General features: G+C 48.0%; 1 protein-coding gene across 2 annotated transcripts in view; it reads right to left on the minus strand.

The window, feature by feature from the left end:
- Window positions 1–1,279: 1,279 nt before the first annotated feature.
- Window positions 1,280–21,576, minus strand: part of LOC115099285 — a 187,648-nt gene continuing 167,351 nt past the window's right edge. For both annotated transcript variants that reach the window (XM_029616840.1, XM_029616839.1), the window contains one exon: window positions 1,280–1,741. In XM_029616840.1, the coding sequence (XP_029472700.1) occupies window positions 1,675–1,741 (67 nt within the window). In that variant the 3' untranslated portion in view covers window positions 1,280–1,674. The remainder of the gene's footprint in view (window positions 1,742–21,576) is intronic.

Genomic DNA, 21,576 nt, shown 5'->3' on the forward strand with positions numbered 1-21,576 from the left:
TCTCTCCCAGTCCGCTCCAATAAAGGAGCGGACTGGGAGGGAACTTCCTAAATCCCCCAGCTAACCTGCCTCCCTTTTCCCCTATCCGCCCGACCCCTAAAACTCCGCTTACTAACTTTTTTTTTTGTTTTAAAACTTACTTGCTCTCTGGAGCAGTATCAGGTTGAGCGCGCCAGTCGGCTGCCGGTGCGCTCTTCAGCAGGACAGTGCTGTCCTGGATCGCTCAAGTCCCACCCCCAGCCCGCCCCTTTTTGCCAAACCCATTCTTCTGTGTGTACGGGCAGATACACGCATGGCCGTGGGTGTTTGAAAATTCCCACGGCTCGCACACAACCCAGCACGTGTATGCTCATTTCGGTGTGCACTATGTTTTAAAAATTGGGCCTTAAGTTACTTAACCAGCCAGTTTTAAATATTGACCCTGATTGTGTATTGTTACAACTGTCTCTGCCCGACGTCTCCACTCCGCCCTCCTTACCTCTTTGGCGACTCCTCCTGCGGTTGACGGACGTTTGGCTGCCGTGGCGTCTGCCTGCTGTCCTTTCTGGTGTCCCCGGACCGGCTTGGGTGCTGCCTCCCGCCATGCTGTTTAGCTGCCTTAGGGTGCATGCGCCGCTTCAAGTACCTTCAGTGGCACGAACCTCAGGGGCGTCCCCCTGTGATGACGTCATGCATCCAGGATATAAAAGGCCTACGCGATTGCTAGCTATTCGAGTTAGCAAAGGTTTCCTACTAGATGGGATACGCTCTCCATTCCTTGCAACTCTGCCTCCTTCAGACCTACTCTATTTGGGGTACCCGCTCCTCGGGGGCCTCTCTCTCTTATCTTTCAGGTTGCAGCCTGGAACCGGTACTTGCTCCTCGAGAGCCCATGTTCCTGGACTCGCTACTTGGACTCCACTTCTGCCAGGAAGACACTGTGGCCTATAACATCTGTAAGTTACCATCTCTGCCTCTCAGAGCTATTCACTAGAACCAGGTACTCGCTCCTCGAGGGCCTGCCTTTACTCCAGCTCCTGTGCTCCATACTGAGAGACCACTGCGTGAGTACATTACCAGCGAGGCTCTATTCCTGAACTCTGCATATCCTGCTACTACTCACAATCTCAGTTCTATCTATTACAGCACAGCCACTGGGATTGTTGTTCCAGAGCCTGAGGGACTATAAGCCCAACCAGGTTACTTCCAGCTCACTACTGCCACCTCTGGTGGTTCACCAATCCTGTTTAATAAAAGAACTAGTGTGTGTGTGTGTCTCCTACGCTGCGCCTGACCTGTGGCCCCTCACGGGACTTCCCCCCGTGGGCGTGGTCATCTGCCACCAGTCCAGGGATCCACCCAAAACCCTTACAAATAATAACATGTATATCCTGAAAACTTGACCTGCTAGGTGTGCACTCAGGATTGGGTTGGGAAACATTGCTCTATTCAAGCAACAGTAGTGACATCATCAACTGGCTCTTCTGAGATTAACCCATTCAGTGCCAGTTGCTGATGGCTGTGGAACACTACTACCTACTGTCATGTAAAAGGAGTTTAAATGTTAAACAATTTCATTTATAGTCAAACTACTGTTTTGTCACAAAGTGATATTTGATTTGAAATTTGTGATGTTGCTGGAGGTTGTCCCAATGAAAGTAATGTTATAAATTCTCCTATGGAAAATGTCAAAATTTATATATTTTTGATGAGTTCTTTTTTTATTACTTCAGCAGCTGGCAACTTATTTCTCCTCCAAGGTCTGCAACATAAGAATAAAAGAGGCACATTAATAACTAAATTCCCCTATTTAGAAATTTTCAGCTGTGTTATTTTATTGCAATTTACTTTGTATATTGCCCAGCAACATACTCTTTGATGACAATTATATGATTTTTTAAAATGTATTTATCCATCATATCTAACTAAACACATGATCTATGAAAGTTACAGAAATTTAGCAAGCACAGAATATACTCCAGTGCAATATTTCATTAAAACTAAACATGATATAAAAAATGATTGAAATGTGATGCACCGCTACCTTAAAACACATAATGCTAAAATGTATTTTGCTTCAAGAGTACATTTCTCAAACCTGATATTGATGCTAGTCCATTTGCCTCTTGAAACCTCTTGAAAACCACTACAATTTGTATTCCTACTTTATAATATTATCTAGATATATAATGCTTTCCTCTTTCAACTTTGTGGTTACATCTCGATAGAGGACCAGCATGGGCTCAAATTCTCATGTACTGGAACATTTTTTTTGCTGGTCCATCAAAAAGTGTCAAATCTATTTTTACTGGCTGGAAATCAAGCCAATCTTAATGTAGAACAATCCAATTAGATACCATCTTTAAAATATTTTATTAAATTAATGAGTCATAATTTTTACCACTGGGACCAAGAATATAAAATATTTGTAGCCCTACCTTCTCCAGGGGCTACCTATCCAGTCCTGGAGAACCTGTTGTGTTCCGCGGCCGTGGAAGGTCACGACCGCTGCCCCCTACCTTGCCCACGATGGCGACCCACCGCGGGAGCTCCGGGGGAAGTCCCTGATCCGGTGCCCGTTGCTCAGGCACGGGTCCCAGAGATGGTCGCCGGGTGAGGAGCCGCTCCTGCTCCTCCCTCGCGCCGTCCGGCAGCGTTTCCTCCGCGGAGGAAATCCAAGATGGCCGCTGCCATCTTTAGGTGCGAGGCCATGCCTCCTCATCAGATTTAAAGGGACCTGATCCCTTTAACTACCCACAGCTGTTCCCTATGAGCCAGAGCAGAGGAAGTATAAAAGGAGGCTTCCTCTGCTCATTCCTCGACTTGGCAACGTTCTTTGTAGTCAGGTCTGCTTGCTTCGGTGAGTTCTTGTACTTCGGATCCTTGTTCCTGGTTCCTGTCTTGTCTTGGTGTTCCTGGTTCCTGACTTCGGACTGGCTAGCAGTGATTCCTGGTGTGTGACTTCGGACTGCTAGCAGTGATTCCTGGTGTGTGACTTCAGACTGGCAAGCAGCGTTCCCTTGGTGTGTGACCTCGGACTGGTAAGCGACGACTCTCTGGCACTTGACCTTGGGCTTCTTCTGGACCACCATCTCCAAGGGCCCACCTAAGTCCCAGCGGCCCGGGTCCCTATGGGCTCCTCCTGGGGGGACCACGGGCTTCCAGGGGTGAAGTTCCAGTTGGCCCTTGCACCAAACTCTTGACGCCTTGACCTCTGAAAGGTCCACCTAAGTCCCAGCAGTCCAGGTCCCTACGGGCTCCTCCTGGGGGGACCGTGGACTTCCAGTGGCGAAGACACAGTTCCGCTCCTCTACGTCACGACTCTTCGTCTGCCTCCTCAGTTGTCTTGACTCCAGTGCCAAGGGTCAGCCAGTCACATCTCCTGCCCTGCCTCGCCAGCCGACGGGAGAACCTACGGATCCACTTCCTAAGGTACACCATCCTCCCGTCGGCCCAAGGGTTCACAACCTGAGCATAACAGAACCACTGGTCCCATTCAACAAGGGTGGAGGAATTCATTCTGGGTTTGCATGGGTTGGGAGGCAGGATGATCTGTAAGGTCCAAACTGGGCCAAGGACACTTCCACAAGAACAAAACCAATATGCATACCAAAGTTGTACTCCAAAGGAAAAGATAGTTAAACAAAATTTCACAGTAAAGTTTAGTACAGCAGAAAATGCAGAAAATAGTTCAAAGCTCAAAATCACAGTCCACACTCTCCCAGAAGAAAAAAAAACCTTCCTCATACTCAGATTTCTTTTGAGTCACCCTTCCAGATCCTCTGCAGTCCCAGGAAAAACTCAACATTTCTCTTCAAAAATTTCTAGTTACTCACAACAGTTCAGGATTGGCTCCAAGACAATTCATTCCCTGTCCTTAGAAAGATGAAGCTTCCCCAGCCCTGTACTGAAGCTCCATACTGGTACAGCAGGCCTTTCTGATCCTTCAGGCCTCCACCATAGTTCCTTTTTTACTCTCTGCAAACTACAACTTCTTAAATTGTTTACTTCTCCAGCTTCCCTTCTCCCAGGCTCCCTGAGAGCTTGTGAAAGCACTCCACTCCTCAAAAGTCCAAACAATCCTGAAGACATTTGGTTAGGATAACTCTTCTAGTTCCAGTCTCCTCAAATGCTTGATCTTGTCTAGTGGGAGGTCAATCCTCCTTTTGGGAATGAACCAACTTGTCACTCAAAGTAATAACTTTCACACACTCCTTGTCCTCGTGTTGAACTTCCTCTTTCTGCAAGTCCCTCATGTTTAAGAATATCAGCTCTTTCAGAATACCTCTGTGTTGCGGTCCTGGTTGCTAGACTCGCGACCGGGTCCTTACCTTCCTCTCTTGCGCGAGGGAGACTATTTTAAAGATTCAACAGCAGGAAGTTCTGGCCCGCCTCCTTGATGATGTCAGACGCCGGCAAGGTATTTAAGCCTGGCTTCTGGCTAAGGAGGTTGCCTAACAACGAGGTTCTCTCCTTGGAGGCACCAATTGCTGTGTTTCTGATCCTGGTCCTGCTGTGTTTCTAATCCTGGTTCTGCTGTTCCTGATCCTGCTCATCTTCTGGATTCTTCTCGGTTTGTCTCCTTGGTTCCTGATCCCGGTTCACCTCTAATACTCCATGTCTGTCACCTGTCTCGACTTCTGCTCCGTCCTCGCTTTGGTCTCGCTGCTGCCGCCTAAGTCCCTGCGGTCTGGATCCTGAAGGGCTCCTCCCAGGGGGATCTCGGATCTCCAGGGTGAAGATTCCATCTTCTCTTCAGGATTCGCTTCTGCCGCCTAAGTCCCAGCGGTCCAGATCCTCAAGGGCTCCTGCCGGGGGGATTTCGTATCTCCAGGGTGAAGATTCTGTTCCTGCGTTCATCTTAGTACCACCTCCCGGCCTGTCCCATCCCCGCGGAGCTCTCTCTTCCAACCATCTTCCTCCGCCAGGTCGGCCCAAGGGTCCACTGTCCAGTCCGCAACAGTTTGCAACAGTTTGCTAGGCCATGGACCCAGTGGATATCTCTGGTCTGCAAGCCATTCCGGGAATGGCCCAACGCTTGAAACAGCAGCAACATTGTCTCGACGTTCTGGCTGCCACTGTCGAGAGGCTGGCGAATCGCCTGGATGCCACTCCGCTAAAGCTACCACCATTACCGCCTCAGGCTCCTATTGTGAACATTACTGCTCCCACTCAATTGCCCGCGCCCTCACGCTACGCAGGAGAGGCCAAAAGCTGCCAGGGATTTTTGAACCAGTGCTACATCAGGTTCTCTCTACTCCCTGGTCAGTTCCCCTCGGACTCTGTGAAAATAGCCTATATCTAGGAATGTGAATCGTTTTTTGACGATTTAAAATATCGTCCGATATATTTTAAATCGTCAAAAAATCGTTAGGGCCATGATACAATACCAATTCCCCCGATTTATCGTTAAAAAATCGTAAATCGGGGGAAGGGGGAGGGCAGGAAAACCGGCACACTAAAACCCCCTAAAAACCCACCCCCGACCCTTTAAATTAAATCCCCCACCCTCCCGAACCACCCCCCCCCCAATGCTTTAAATTACCTGGGGATCCGGCGGTGGTCCAGAACGGCGGCGGTCCGGAACGGCCCCCTCAATAGAATCATGTTGTCTTCAGCCGGCGCCATTTTTCAAAATGGCCGCCGCAAAATGGTGGCGGCCATAGACAAAAACGATTCGACGGAGGTCGTTCCGGACCCCCGCTGGACTTTTGGCAAGTCTTGTGGGGGTCAGGAGGCCCCCCCAAGCTGGCCAAAAGTTTCCTGGGAGTCCAGCGGGGTTCCGGGAGCGATTTCTTGCCGCGAATCGTTTTCGTACGGAAAATGGCGCCGGCAGGAGATCGACTGCAGGAGGTCATTCAGCGGGGGTTTCAGACCGCCGCTGAACGACCTCCTGCAGTCGATCTCCTGCCGGCGCCATTTTCCGTACGAAAACGATTCGCGGCAAGAAATCGCTCCCGGAACCCCGCTGGACTCCCAGGAAACTTTTGGCCAGCTTGGGGGGGGCCTCCTGACCCCCACAAGACTTGCCAAAAGTCCAGCGGGGGTCCGGAACGACCTCCTCCGTCGAATTGTTTTTGTCTATGGCCGCCGCCATTTTGCGGCAGCCATTTTGAAAAATGGCGCCGGCTGAAGACAACACGATTCTATTGAGGGGGCCGTTCCGGACCGCCGCCGTTCTGGACCACCGCCGGATCCCCAGGTAATTTAAAGCATTGGGGGGGGGTTCGGGAGGGTGGGGGATTTAATTTAAAGGGTCGGGGGTGGGTTTTAGGGGGGTTTAGTGTGCCGGCTCACGATTTTAATGATTTTCACGATAGTTTACACACCCAAACGGCAACAATACGATTCCCTCCCCCTCCCAGCCGAAATCGATCGTTAAGACGATCGAGGACACGATTCACATCTCTACCTATATCTTGTCACTTTTGGAAGGGAAGATGTTAAGCTGGGCATCACCAATGTGGGAGTGCCAGGATCCCTTGTTAAGTAATCTGCAGCAGTTCATCCTTAATTTCAAGCAAGCATTTGATGAACCCGCATGCTTGCTCACTGCTACGTCAGAGCTATTATAGCTGAGACAGGGAGCTCGCTCCCTGTCAGACTATGCAATTGAATTTCGCACCCTCGCTATGGAGGTAGGGTGGCATGAAGACAGTCCAGTTTTTCTGGAGGGTCTGTCACTGCGCATTAAGGACGAGTTGGCGGCTAGGGACATTCCAGATGACCTCAATGGAGTAATTGACCTTGCTGGCCAGATCGACCATCGACTTCAGCAAAGAGTAAGGGAGGGATGTCCACCACGTCAACCCATATTCTTGGCACCTGCCTTCACTAGACCCTTGACAACCTCGTCAAGTCCTGGGGCGACATACTCCGACTCTTCTACAGAGGAACTTATGCAGTTGGGTTGCACGCCTTTAATTGTGGAGGAGAGGTGAAGGCATCGGGCCTTGGACCTATGTTTATACTGTGGCAGCAAGGGTCACTTCCTAGCCCAATGCAAAGAGCATCCGGGAAACGCCAAGGCCTAGGCAAAACTGAGGAGCTACTCCTAGGCTGAGCTAATGCTGCTCCTCAATGTACTGTACCAGTGACACTAGAACAGTGGTCCCCAAACCTGTCCTGGAGGGCCACCAGCCAGTCGGGTTTTTGGGATATCCTCAATGAATATGCATGAGAGAAAATTTGCATGCACTGCCTCCAAAACATGCAAATTTTCTCTCATGCATATTCATTGTGGATATCCCAAAAACCCGACTTGCTGTCGGGTTTTTGGGATATCCTGTCGGGTTTTTGGGATGTCCTGTCGGGTTTTTGGGATGTCCTGGAGGACAGGTTTGGGGACCACTGCACTAGAATATCCTGGAGGGTCTTTCAACACACTCACCTTTATTAACTCCGGAGTGGGTGGAAATTTTATTTTTTCCGATTTGGTACAGCAACTTCAATTACTTACTCATTCTCGGACTCCTCCTCTTAGGATTACGTCTATCCAAGGGACAGTGTTGCTTGGTAGTATTTCTAATTCCACGGCTCCACTTACTCTCTGGATCGGAGTGCTACATTCTAGGGATGTGAATCGTGTCCTCGATCGTCTTAACGATCGATTTCGGCTGGGAGGGGGAGGGAATCGTATTGTTGCCGTTTGGGGGGGTAAAATATCGTGAAAAATCGTGAAAAATCGTTAAAAATCGAAAAATCGAAAAATCGAAAAATCGAAAAACCGGCACATTAAAACCCCCTAAAACCCACCCCCGACCCTTTAAATTAAATCCCCCACCCTCCCGAACCCCCCCCAAATAACTTAAATAACCTGCGGGTCCAGCGGCGGTCCGGAACGGCAGCGGTCCGGAACGGGCTCCTGCTCTGAATCTTGTCGTCTTCAGCCGGCGCCATTTTCCAAAATGGCGCCGAAAAATGGCGGCGGCCATAGACGAAAAAGATTGGACGGCAGGAGGTCCTTCCGGACCCCCGCTGGACTTTTGGCAAGTCTCGTGGGGGTCAGGAGGCCCCCCACAAGCTGGCCAAAAGTTCCTGGAGGTCCAGCGGGGGTCAGGGAGCGATTTCCCGCCGCGAATCGTTTTCGTACGGAAAATGGCGCCGGCAGGAGATCGACTGCAGGAGGTCGTTCAGCGAGGCGCCGGAACCCTCGCTGAACGACCTCCTGCAGTCGATCTCCTGCCGGCGCCATTTTCCATACGGAAAATGGCGCCGGCCATACGCGTATGGCCGGCGCCATTTTCCGTACGAAAACGATTCGCGGCGGGAAATCGCTCCCTGACCCCCGCTGGACCTCCAGGAACTTTTGGCCAGCTTGTGGGGGGCCTCCTGACCCCCACGAGACTTGCCAAAAGTCCAGCGGGGGTCCGGAAGGACCTCCTGCCGTCCAATCTTTTTCGTCTATGGCCGCCGCCATTTTTCGGCGCCATTTTGGAAAATGGCGCCGGCTGAAGACGACAAGATTCAGAGCAGGAGCCTGTTCCGGACCGCTGCCGTTCCGGACCGCCGCTGGACCCGCAGGTTATTTAAGTTATTTGGGGGGGGTTCGGGAGGGTGGGGGATTTAATTTAAAGGGTCGGGGGTGGGTTTTAGGGGGTTTTAGTGTGCCGGCTCACGATTCTAACGATTTATAACGATAAATCGTTAGAATCTGTATTGTATTGTGTTCCATAACGGTTTAAGACGATATTAAAATTATCGGACGATAATTTTAATCGTCCTAAAACGATTCACATCCCTACTACATTCTGAGGAAATTTCCTTTTTGATCCTGGAGAAAGCGGTTCACCCGGTAGTATTGGGATTACCATGGCTACAACGCTATTTGCCCATGATCCATTGGGACTCGTTACAAATTGTCCGTTGGAGTCCCTTTTGTTTTGATCACTGTCTCCAGGTTCCAGGTCCACCGTCTGTGTCCTTGTTGACTACTTCCGTATTGCCACCTGCACCTTACTCTGAATTTGCAGAAGTCTTCTCCAAGAAGAAAGCGGATATTTTGCCTCAGCACTGCCCCTTTGATTGCGCAATAGACCTTTTACCGGGAACCATTCCACCACGTGGGAGGGTATACCCTCTATCCTTGCCAGAGACATGCGCTATGTCTGAGTACATCTCTGAGAATCTCGCTAAAGGTTTTATCAGAGCCTCTCGATCTCCATTTGGGGCGGGGTTTTTCTTCATGGGAAAGAAAGATGGCTCACTCAGACCTTGCATTGATTACAGGGTTCTTAACGCCATAACCAAGTGAGATTGGTCCCCACTGCCATTAATCCCAGAACTTCTGGACAGATTTTACCAAACTTGATCTACGAGGGGCCTACAACCTAGTACGAATCCGCCCCGGGGATGAATGAAAGACTGCCTTCAACATGAGAGACGGGCATTACGAATATTTAGTGATGCCCTTTGGCCTATGTAACACTCCGGCAGTCTTCCAAAACCTCATGAATGAGGTGTTGCGTGAAATGCTACACTCCTATGTAATAGTATATCTTGATGATGTTTTGATTTATTCACCAGATCTGAAGTCCCATCGTCAACACGTTAAACAAGTACTGCAAGTTCTCAATCAATTGTATGCGAAGCTAGAAAAGTGTATGTTTGAATGTGAGTCACTCCCCTTCCTGGGATATATCGTTTCATCTACCGGGTTCCACATGGACCCGGAGAAGGTGTCCGCTATAAAGGACTGGCCTCGCCCTGTGGGGTGAAAGCGTTACAACGTTTTCTTGGATTTGCAAACTTCTACAGACAGTTTATTCCTAATTATTCCCTCAGAGTCTCACCTCTTACCGAGCTAACCAAAAAGGGGGTGGATGCTAAAGTTTGGCCCAAAGCAGCCTGTCAAGCTTTTGAGGATCTGAAACAAGCATTCTTGTTGGATCCTTGTTTATACCATCCAGATCCGTGTCGTCCTTTCGTTGTAGAGGTGGATGCCTCCAGCATTGCAGTAGGGGCAATCTTAAGTCAACACTCTTGCTCGGGTAAACTACTTCCATGTTCATACTTTTCCAAAACGTTTTCAGCAGTCGAGTGTAACTACAGTATAGGAGACAAGGAACTCCTAGCAATCAAGTTAGCATTTGAAGAATGGAGGCAATGGCTGGAGGGTGCAGCGCACCCGATTACGGTATACACCGATCATAAGAATTTAGAATTCTTGTGACAAGCCCAGCGGTTAAACCCTAGACAAGCCTGGTGGTCCCTCTTCTTCAATCGCTTTGACTTTACACTTCAGTATCGTCCAGCAGCCAAGAATACTCGTACGGACGCCTTGTCACGAACTATGGAACTAGAAGAAGAGGGAGAGCTTCCCCAGTACATCTAGGATCCAGCAAGAATCAACATAGTGGCAGTGACAGTTAACCCACTAGGAAGGACGGTAGTCCCAAAGCGTGTCCAAAAGGAGGTATTAAGGTGGGCCCATGACTCCCTTTCTGGTGGTCATGCTGGTCGAGAAAGAATGTTAGACTTGCTAAACCGTTATTATTGGTGGCCAAACGTGAGAACCGACGTTCGAAGCTTTGTAAGTTCCTGCCCCACTTGCGCTAGACAAAAGCCTCATATATTGCCAACCTTGGGGGGTTGCTGCAACCACTGCCTGTTCCCACGAAACCATGGACTCATATTGCCACGGACTTCGTGGTGGATCTACCTTCGTCAAACGTGAAGTCAGTTGTTTGGGTAATTGTGGATCGCTTTTCCAAGATGGCCCATTTTGTTCTGTTGGCCAAATTGCCAATTGCACCAGAGTTAGCTCTGCTTTTCACTCAGCACATCTTTCAGATTCATGGACTTCCACAGGACATTGTTTCTGACCGGGGGCCCCAGTTTACGGCCCGTTATTGGAAAGCCCTGTGCAAGAAGTTTGGGGTTCAACTCAGTTTCTCTACTGCCTTTCATCCCTAGAGTATTGGCCAGACTGAGCGCATGAACCGTTCCTTAAAAACATTTCTTCGCGTCTTTGCCAATGAGAGACAAGACAACTGGGTAGAATTACTACCATGGGCCGAATTCTCTTACAATACTCAGATTCATTCAGCCACGGGGAAGTCACCCTTTCAAGTTGTGTATGGTAAGCAACTTAAACCACCGCTACCCCTGCCTCTGACCGTTCCGTCACCGGCAGCCCAGGTTTCTGCTCAGCAATTGCATAATCTCTGGAATTCCATCCAAACCAGATTAACTGCATCAGCAAGTTCTGCCAAGGGGCATGCCGATCGGCATCGTCAACCTGCACCAGTGTTTCTTCCAGGAGACAAAGTTTGGTTTGTCTCCTGGAAGAAAGCACAAAGAACATTAACCTTAGATTGCCTTCGAAGAAATTGGCTCCTAAGTTCTGCTGTCCATTCCGAAATGCTGAGAGAGTTGGAATGGTTTCCTATCGCTTACGGTTGCCCACTTCCTTACGTATTCACAATGTATTTCATGTCTCTCTTCTCAAACCAGTTGTTCTTTCTAGGTTTCATCGAAGACCTCCAGACCCTGCGGATACCCCTGCTGCTGCTGATCCCACATACCAGGTTCGGGAGGTCCTTGATGTCTGATTCCTCCACCGCCGCTGGGAGTACCTGTTGGCTTGGGAGGGCTGCGGTGAGGAGGAGAACACCTGGGAACCTGCTCGCAACATCCTGAACAAATCTCTCCTGCAACAGTTCCATCAAGACCATCCTGGTAAACCGGGTCCCTTGAAGAGGGGGCGTAAGAGGGGGGGTACTGTTGCGGTCCCAGTAGCTAGACTCACGACCGGGTCCTTACCTTCCTCTCTCGCGTGAGGGAGACTGTTTTAAAGATTCAACTGTAGGAAGTTCCGGCCCGCCTCCTTGATGATGTCAGATGTGGCAAGGTATTTAAGCCTGGCATCTGGCTAAGGAGGTTGCCTAGCAACGAGGTTCTCTCCTTGGAGGCACCAGTTGCTGTGTTTCTGATCCTGGTCCTGCTGTGTTTCTGATCCTGGTTCTGCTGTTCTTGATCCTGTTCATCTTCCGGATTCTTCTTGGTTTGTCTCCTTGGTTCCTGATCCTGGTTCACTTCTAATACTCCGTGTCTGTTGCCTGCCTTGACTTCTGCTCCGTCCTCGCTTTGGTCTCACTGCTGCCGCCTAAGTCCCTGCGGTTTGGATCCTCAAGGGCTCCTCCCGGGGAGATCTCAGATCTCCAGGGTGAAGATTCCATCTTCTCTTCAGGACTCGCTTCTGCCATCTAAGTCCCAGTGGTCCGGATCCTCAAGGGCTCCTCCCGGGGGGATCTCTGATCTCCAGGGTGAAGATTCCATCTTCTCTTCAGGATTTCCTACTGCCTTCTAAGTCCCAGCGGTCCGGGTCCTTATGGGGCCCCTCCCGGGGGGGATCTCGAATCTCCAGGGTGAAGATTCTGTTCCTGCGTTCATCTTAGTACTGCCTCCCGGCCTGTCCCATCTCCGCGGAGCTCTCTCTTCCAACCATCTTCCTCCACCAGGTTGGTCCAAGGGTCCACTGTCCAGTCCGCAACAGTTTGCAACACCTCTGTACATGATTTGAGCTTCCCTTGCTGGAAAATTCCCTTTGTTACACCTAGGTCCCAATCTTTTCTATTACCAGTATGCCATCTAGTGGCCAATAAGGCCACATATTCAAAAAGGAAAACTAATCCAAGAAAGAGAGCCCATAGACAACTGGAAACATACAGATATACAAGGCAGTGTAAAATTTGTAAACTTTAAGTATTTCTCTTGTTTCTCATTAGCAACTATGACCATGTCTTCTAGCTGATATGATTATAAATGAAGGCATTTTTTTCAGTTCCAAAGTCCAATAGCTGCTCAGTAGGAGAAACACAAGGATTATGATTTTGCATCATTTCTGGCAGGCAACGTGTGGCATTCCACACAATCAGCCCACTTCATTAGAGTAAAAAACTGGCAGGTCCATGATGGTGGAATTATTGTCCCAAAACTATTTTTTCATTCACTCTTTGCAATTACTTGATTGCAGTAGATTTTTTTTTCACATTTTTTACTGCATCTTCTTACTCCTCTCTTACAAGCACCAGTTTTTTTCTTCTCTTCATGCTTCCAGAGTTTGGTTTTGGCATTTGCTCAGATTCCTCCTTGACTTCATTCTTTATCACCTCCTCTGTCCTCTCTCATTCATAATCTTCTCTTCTTTAATATGCTCTCAGACTTCAGGAGACTGTTCTTTAATAAGGCAATTTTCAAAAATGTGTATCTGGGTAAATAGCAGTTTAACTGTGTAAAAAGAGCCACTGAAAATTCCTCCCATCCCATTTGTGGGTAAATGTTCCATAATGTTACAGGGCACATGTGACATAAAAAAGAATAGGATTGGGTCAAGCAAGGAAAAGCAAGTGCAGGGAATGATTTTTTTTAACTCTCCATACTTACTTAACATGTATACGTTTGCACCTGCATCAACGCCCTGTTGCTAGCTGGTCCAAATTTTGCCTTTGAAATTCAGCTTGAAGTCCCACATTTAGTTTAAAAATTGGCACCCTTCCCCCCAAAAAAAGATAAGTCGGACAATTCTGAAGCTCTTCTAGTGGTTGTGCACTGAACTGCTTTCTCACAAACTAAAGTCACATTCTTAGTGAGACCTTATTATTGCTCCAGATGTGTAAGACAAATATTGATCGAATTTAAAAGCCCATGCACGCCAAAGCCGGAAGATATGCGCATCAATTGGCCCGGCGCATGCCGCACACATTTTAAAAACTGCGTGACCACGCACGTATCTCCTAGTATGCGCATAAAGGGCCAGATTTTATAACATGTGCAGCCACGCACATGTTATAAAATCCGGGGTCGGCGCACGCAAGGGGGTGCATACTTGTGCACCTTGCATGCGCCGAGCCCTAGGGGAGCCCTGATGGCTTTCCCCGTTCCCTCCGAGGCCACTTCGAAATCAGAGCGGCCTCGGAGGGAACCTTCCTTCCACCCCCCCCCCCCCTTCCCCTCCCTTCCCCTATCTAACCCGCCCCCCAGCCCTACCTAAATCCCCCCACCTTTATTTTGTGATTTATGCCTGCCTCTGGGCAGGCATAACTTGTGAACGCCGGCACTTGGCTGGCGCGCGAACACCCAGCATGGTCGTTGTGCGTCCCGGAGCTTACAGGCATCGTCGAGCCTATGCAAAATAGGCTCAGCACGCGCAGGGACAAGTTTTCGAGGTTACGCGCGTAACCCTTTGAAAGTCTGCCCCAAATTGTTAATCACAAAAAAGGGGCAGGGCATGGTCTGGGCTGGGCATTGGCAGGACATGGGCAGGCTGTGACTGAATCATGAAGTCTATGCGTAAGTATTTGTGCGCACAAGCGCATGCCAGGGTCCCCTACCGCATAACTTTAATTCTGCTAGGGTCGGTGTGTAAGTCAAGTAACAAAAAATATAGGGTAGTTAGCAGGGGTTTTAAGGGTCAGGGCTAATAAGGTAAATGGGAAGCGAGTTAGCTAGGGGGGGTAGGAAGTCCTCTCGTTTACTGGAGCAAACTGGGAGCATTCTGGGAAAAAGGGCTATTTGTTGGTGTGCGTAGCTACTAAAATTCCCCCCACTTACGCGAGCAAGGTGGTATTTGTACGCATATGCGCGTGTCAATATAAAATTGTGCGCACATATACTCACGTATAGAAGATTTTATAACACGTGTGCATGTTATAAAATTGCCGCATGCACATGTGCGCCCACACGTGGTTCTTACATTTTGCTTCATAGCATTTAGCAAGAGTTTTTTTGCATCTGGAACACTCTGGGGAATATTTTCTAATGTGGCCAGTACCTCTTCCTTTGGACATCTCTGGTCAATTAGCTTAATGCATTTTGTAATTCTCTTCTTCATGTGAGTAGTCCTTTCCCATACTCCTCTAGTAGGGTGATACAGAAGAGCTGAAATGGCGAATCTTTTGGTGCTTCCTCTAGTGCTTGCATGCATGTCATCTTCATCTCCTTTTTTTTTTTCAAAGTCCTTCACTCAACTAAATAAGGCCTTCATTATTCTGCATATTTTAGGGATATATGTTGTTTTTTTTATTACCCACTGCAGCTTTAGGGTCCTGAGTCAGTTTAGCATGTGCAAGTGCTGAAACAGTTTTTGTGGGATTTCTGTCCCTTTGCTTCAGATACATTTGTTCAAACGTTGCAAGGAGGATCCAGTTTTTGGAGGTCCATGTCTCTCAGACTCTCTTTGGCATTTAGACACCAAGAAACACAGTGCTGACTCCTTGCTTTTCTGTTTTTTTCAGAAGGTTGAATAATTGCCAATAAGTGATTATGAAGCAAACCCACTTTTGGGAGGGGCAGAGTCTTTAGGTCTGACAGCACCAATCAAGTCTTTAAGTTTGCATCTTTTAATAGCCACTCTGCTGGCAGACTGAGTATTTGCTTTTGCTTTTGAAGCGTTGATTGAATGTAGTTGTCCTCCAGAGTATCTTTTTCAACCCCAACTGAAACATTTCAGAAAGATTTATATCTTGGATTGAATAATTTTTATTTAATATGCTCCAACCACAAGTTTCTTTGGAAAGTTTTTTGAATTAGTTTCTCTGTAATTAGCCGTTTCACATTTAGGGGTTTCTTTTGGAGGAAAGATAGGCTAAGGGAACCACTCTGAACTTTATTTCAAAACCTGTACTTTAATGTAACTCCTTTTCTGAGAACACTCCTTGAAAACAGGCAAGGGGGCCACCTTCAGATTCTGCAGCGTAGGAAAAAAACTGGCTGCAACTCTCGATCAGAATTCTGCTGTGGGGGACAGCTAAAGATGTAAGACCCGAAGGGATCACTGCGCACTCTAAATAAAAGAAGTTTCACACAATAGTGTGCAGTTCCAAAACAAAATATACTTTTATTGAAGACAAAGATACAAAAAGTTTTGGAAGCACAAAAATAGAACAACATTCAGTCTGAAGTTTCAACAAGTCTATGGCCCAAAAACACAAATTCTCATGCCCCTTGAATAGCAATTACAAGAACCTGGGACCTTCACTTGCTCCAAATGGGTTTCTTACTCCCCAAATCCTTTTAGCCCAGTTCAACAAGCAGAAATACCTAACTGGTACTGCAGAATCCTGGCAAAGTCTTCTATGCCCGATTACTGGGATAGAAATCTTCCTGGACTACTTGCCGCAAGTTAGACCCTGCTGGAAGTCTCTCCAAACAGGTAGAAATGGCAACTCACTCTCACAAAGGAAGATAAACTGCCCTCTCCCTATCAATGGGAACTCTTCTCTTGAAAACTCTGTTATCCAGAATAGACTGCACTGACAGGCATCACAGATATCTCCACTATCGACTGCAAAGCAAGTGAAAAATTGCCAACGAATTGTATTCCACTTGAGATATAAAAACCATTTATATAGCACCTGATACAGTGCTTTCTAGCAGAGTCCTATCCAGGTAGTTAACTCGAGGAGCAGATTACAGCAGCACCAAACTTGCAGAATTCTAGGATTTGTTTCTTCTTCCCAAATCTGCATAATTTTACAGATGGGTCATTTCTGTCCCATAAATGGATTCCACTTACTGAGCCCATAAACCTTTCCGGAAAATTTATATGATTTATTAGCTTTAACAACAGCACAGTGAAAGCCTCTTTATGTCAACTAGCAGTTTCTCAAAGAGCTCTGAATCCTCTTCAAAATCTGGACTCAAACAGCATATCGCTATGGCCTAAATGCTCTCTCACCCCACCAAACTGAAAAACATTGATCAGTTCTGTTTATTCCCAACCATAAGAGACTCCTCATATCAACAGTATATATTAACACAATTTCAGAGGGGTTCTGGGCTATGCTATTTTTCCAGCTTGTGGAAAAGATTATGTTATTACTAGAGAACTCTCCTACCTTCTCCGATAACAGCTCCCCCCCCCCAAAAAAAAAAATAAAAATAAGCATACACATCCATTCAACAATATGAACACAGAGAAGATGTGCCTAGTGAAGAAGATATGCTTTGGAAATGTTTCCTCCATTCTATAATAACATCGACATCAGCTATAATTGCCGTGACCTCCCACCCCCCCTGGCAGCCCGGGTCCCTCAAAACAAAGTGAAGCAGAGACAGGAAAAGAACTGGGTGTAAAGGCCGCAGGTTTATTATTATAATTGACAGAAAGAATAATAATTTGGTATACGAGCCAAGGGTCACACCTGACACCAACCGTACCTGACTCCCACGCTGTCTGCCGTGTTACCTAGAAAGACAGCCATCAAGCCTGGTCCCCAGCCGTACCCTTCCAAGCAAGGTGGGCTATCCCAACTGGCAAAGTCAACCCACCAGCTCCTGTATCCGCCACCAGCATGAGGTAGTACTACTTGCCTCATGCCCCCACCCTCCAATGCGGCCTCCTCACCTGAAGATATCCTCTAGGGCCTCCTGCATCACATTGTTAAATAGATTGCAGCCTATATCGGAAAGATGAACTCTGTCATCCCTATAAAGGCCCTCAAAAAACTTATCGGCCCACTTGTGCAAAATGTGCTGCCCACCCAGTTTTCGCACCTATATGTCTACCTGTCTGTTGATCTTTTTATGCCCCCACCTCCACAATTCACTGTCACTCCATTTTGCTCAGTGTATGATATCAGACCACACTAGGCAAGAACTCGGAAACCAGGCGGCAATCTCACCCAAGTCGCTTTTGATGAGACAAATCAAATGTATGCAACACTGAGACCCTAAATCATTGCCACCCAGATGAATGATTATGATGCTGAGCTTAGACAGTGAATCCCTCTTGATCTTTATGCAAGGTATCAGCTGATCCCAAGACATTCCTCTATCTCCCATCCATAAAAAGCACATGCCATTCATGCCCAATCCCAGGTATAACCTATATGTGCATGCTCCGGCCCTTTTTTCCGCCCAGTGGACAATAGAGTGTCCAACAATCCAGACTGTCCTTTGTCCCTGGGGTAAATTTGCAGACAGAAATTGAGAAAACAAGTTATTTCGTCATGCACGATCTGCCCAGATGTATGTGTTGACTACATGTGATCTCCATCTACCAATTTTCTGGATAGTATCAACACGCAACCCTGCCTGGGCCACAGTGGTGGCCGCTCCAATCCAAAAAGAATGCATGCCGAACTCATTGGCATTGCACCCTGATACACTAAGAGCAAAGTCAATACTGTTGAAAATTGGTATCTAGTGAGCGGTAGGCGATCTACGTGTGTTAACAGATGCTTACCCCCGTCCGCCCATACTGCCAAAAAGGTCAGCAAGTTATGCACAGGACAAGTAACCTGTGATGCCACTCGCCTCAAGTAGAGTTTGGATGCCACTCGCCTGATCCATCTTTGACCTTTGCAACACTATGTGGATGGATTGCTCTGACACCCTGACATTCTGAAACAATATTCCTTGATAACCTGTGTCCTTTTTGGATGTGGCCACCAGCTCGCTGACCCTTAGGGTGCCAAAGAACGCTAGCAAGAAGGCCGCTCGAAATAATTTGACTTTGAAAACTGAAATGCACATGAGTGATAAAACCTGCCACAATCATATTAACAACTCGTCAGTTATTGTGCATCGGATTGCGTACTGGCCCTGTTTTCCTTGCCCACACTGCCAACATCTTCTTCACTATAAAACTCTTAGTTGGGTCTCCCCATCCTCAAGCCTTTGAAAAAAAGGCAAATCCCACTAAATAATTCGATACGGAGCCCCTCGAGTTCCCTCTGCCCTTAGCCCAGAATATATATTCTACTAATAAACCCACTGGAACAGGCCCCTCATCCCAACCACGACTGCTTAGAAATTCGGACACGACTTCATAGACCCAACTATATGTGCTCCACGTTGCTGGAACTACCGATCTCCGCAAAAGATCTTTGATGGTGTCATTCCAATCTTCCATAAATGGTCCGGCACTGGCACTCCTTCCTCATCTGCTCCGGGAACCTGTTTTTGAAACAAATCCCATTTAACTCGTGACAGTGAGTCGGCAATGCCATTCCAAATTCCGGGCATGTGATATGCCCGTATAACAGTGCTCGAATATAAACAAGCAATAACCACCTCCCTAAATAGGTCGGCTACCTTGTGGCATCTAGCGCATTGTTCATTTATGACTTGAACCACAGCCATATTGTCGCACCAAAGTATTATATGCTTATTCCGCAGCTTCTCACCCCAGAGGACCAGAGTGTGAAAAAGCTCCAGGAAGGTGAAGTTCCATGTCAGGTCCACTTCGACCCAAGCTAGGGGCCATGGCACCGTGGACCAGGAACCTTGCCAATAGAAGTCAACCCCCCCCCCCCCAAGATGTGTCCAAATGTATGTCCAGATTGTGGTTGGACATAGGCAGGTCTGGCCATAAAGATATTTCATTTAACTTGCACAAAAATGAAGCCCAGATAGCCAAGTCGACCTTCACCACTTGTGTGACTAATGTGGTGATTCAGCCGATTAATTCCAGTCATCATTGCCATCAGCCACTGTAAGAAGGCCCTGCCCATCGGGATCACTCTGCAAGCAAAGTTTAGGCTGCCGATGAGGGATTGTACCCTTTCCAGAGTTAATTTATGGGCTGACATCGCAAGTCCTAGAGCAGGCTGAAGCTTTTGAAGTTTCTTGCGAGGCAACCGTGATACCATTTCCATCGAGTCCAGCTCAATTCTAAGAAATTTGATTGTTGTGGTTGTACCCTACATCTTCTTGTGCGCAAGAGACACTCTGAACTCATCCGTGAGTCCATGAAATGTATTTAATAAATGCGCACAAGCAGGGAAGTCGCAAGGACCTATGATCCGGAAGTCATCAAGATAATGTACAATGTTCTTTAGCTTTGCTTTCTGCACAGTGGCCCAATGAAGAAAGGAGCTAAAGAGCTCAAAGTATGCAAACGACATGGAGCATCCCATTGGCATGCATTTATCGAAATAATACTCTCCTTTGAAACAGAACCCCAACAACAGGAAGCTGTCAGGATGAACAGGGAGAAGACAAAAAGTGAACTCGATATCGGTCTTTGCCAGGAGAGCCCCTCTTCCACACCAGCGTAGAACCACTATGGCACTGTCAAATGAAGCATACTGCACCGTGCATGCCTCATTCAGCAGATGATCATTAACCGAGGCTCCGTGTGGGTATGACAAGTTCTGGATTTTCCCAGTTCCTTCTCGCCAAAGGGGAGATCATTATCCTCTCGAAAGCTGGTGACTCAAAAGAACCCACCATTCAACTTTTTACAAGCTCAGAATCTAGCTTCTGCTGAACTATGTCCGTTCTGCTTGTACTGCTTTAGCTGTTTGTTCACTGGACCTCTGAGATGATCATGTGATGACTCCTACGTCCACTGCTTTATTTTTCATCTGTCCCAGCCACAGTCCGACATCCTGGGTGCCCCATGACATGAAATGATTCTCCTCTATTTTGTCCCTGAATTGCTCATCATAATTCAACCAGGCCCTCCCTGTATGCCTCCAGTATAGTATCCACATAGCTCAACATCGAGCTGTACTGAGAGGGATTGTCTTGTCCCACGACACTTATCATCCGTAGAAAAGCCCATGTCCAATTGATGATATTTCTCAGTATCCTTTTATATGCTTCAGATGCTTCATCATGGGCCAGATTTTATAACATGCATGCGGGCGTTGATTTGTTCGCGCAACCCAGCGCGAACAAATCTATGCCCGATTTTATAACGTGCGCACTGCTATGCGCATGTTATAAAATCCAGGGTCGGCGCATGCAGGAGGATGCACAATTGTGCAACCTGCACGCGCTGAGCCGAGCAGCCTGCCTCCGTTCCCTCCAAGGCCGCTCCTTCTACCCCCCCCCCCACACTTTCCCCTCCCTTCCCCTATCTAACCCACCCCCCAGCCCTAAATAAACCCCCCCTGACCTTTATTGAAGAAGTTACGCCTGCCTCTGGGCAGGCGTAACTTGCGCGTGCTGGCTCTCCATCCCCCTGCCCGGTGGCTGTTCCGAAGGCCTTGGTCCCGCCCCCGGGCCAGCGCCCTGCCCATGGCCCCGCCCCGGAATGCCCATTTTTTCAAGCCCCGGGACTTATGTGCGTCCCGGGGCTTAGGCTCGGCTCGCACAGGGGTAGCAGGGGTAGGTTTTCGGGGGTTGCGCGCGTATCTTACATGCGCAACCCTTTGAAAATCTACTCCACACTTCTTGTTGGTTCTCTTATTGCTTCCTTTTCTCCATCCTTCCATAATCCTGAAGATATCTGTATATGTACACTTCTTAATTTTTCTTTGCAGGGTCTTGGGTACGCTCTCCCATAGCCGCCATAGGGTCGTCAGCACTGGTGGGCTCCTGGATGCTTTGACCCCACTCCCCTCCTGTTTCTTGGAGCATCATCAGAGGACGACTCAGAGTCTGAGGAATCAGAGGAACTTCCAGTGCTAGAATCTGACCTGGCTTATGTTTGCATTTGTCTTTTTGCTTGCCCGCTTTTTTTTACCTCCGCCCCTTCCTCACACTCTGTATCTCCCCAGCATCACCCGATGACTCACCCGTGTTTGGTCTGCCCTGTTCAGTTGCGTTATCACTTGATGCTGCACCTGAGGGTATTGTATCAGAACCTCGTGTCGTGTCGCCCTTGCCATGCTGTGCTGCATCAGAACCTGCCGCTGAGGCTGT

This window comes from Rhinatrema bivittatum, chromosome 9 (genome assembly GCF_901001135.1).
Source record: "Rhinatrema bivittatum chromosome 9, aRhiBiv1.1, whole genome shotgun sequence".
Taxonomy (NCBI): Eukaryota; Metazoa; Chordata; class Amphibia; order Gymnophiona; family Rhinatrematidae; genus Rhinatrema; species Rhinatrema bivittatum.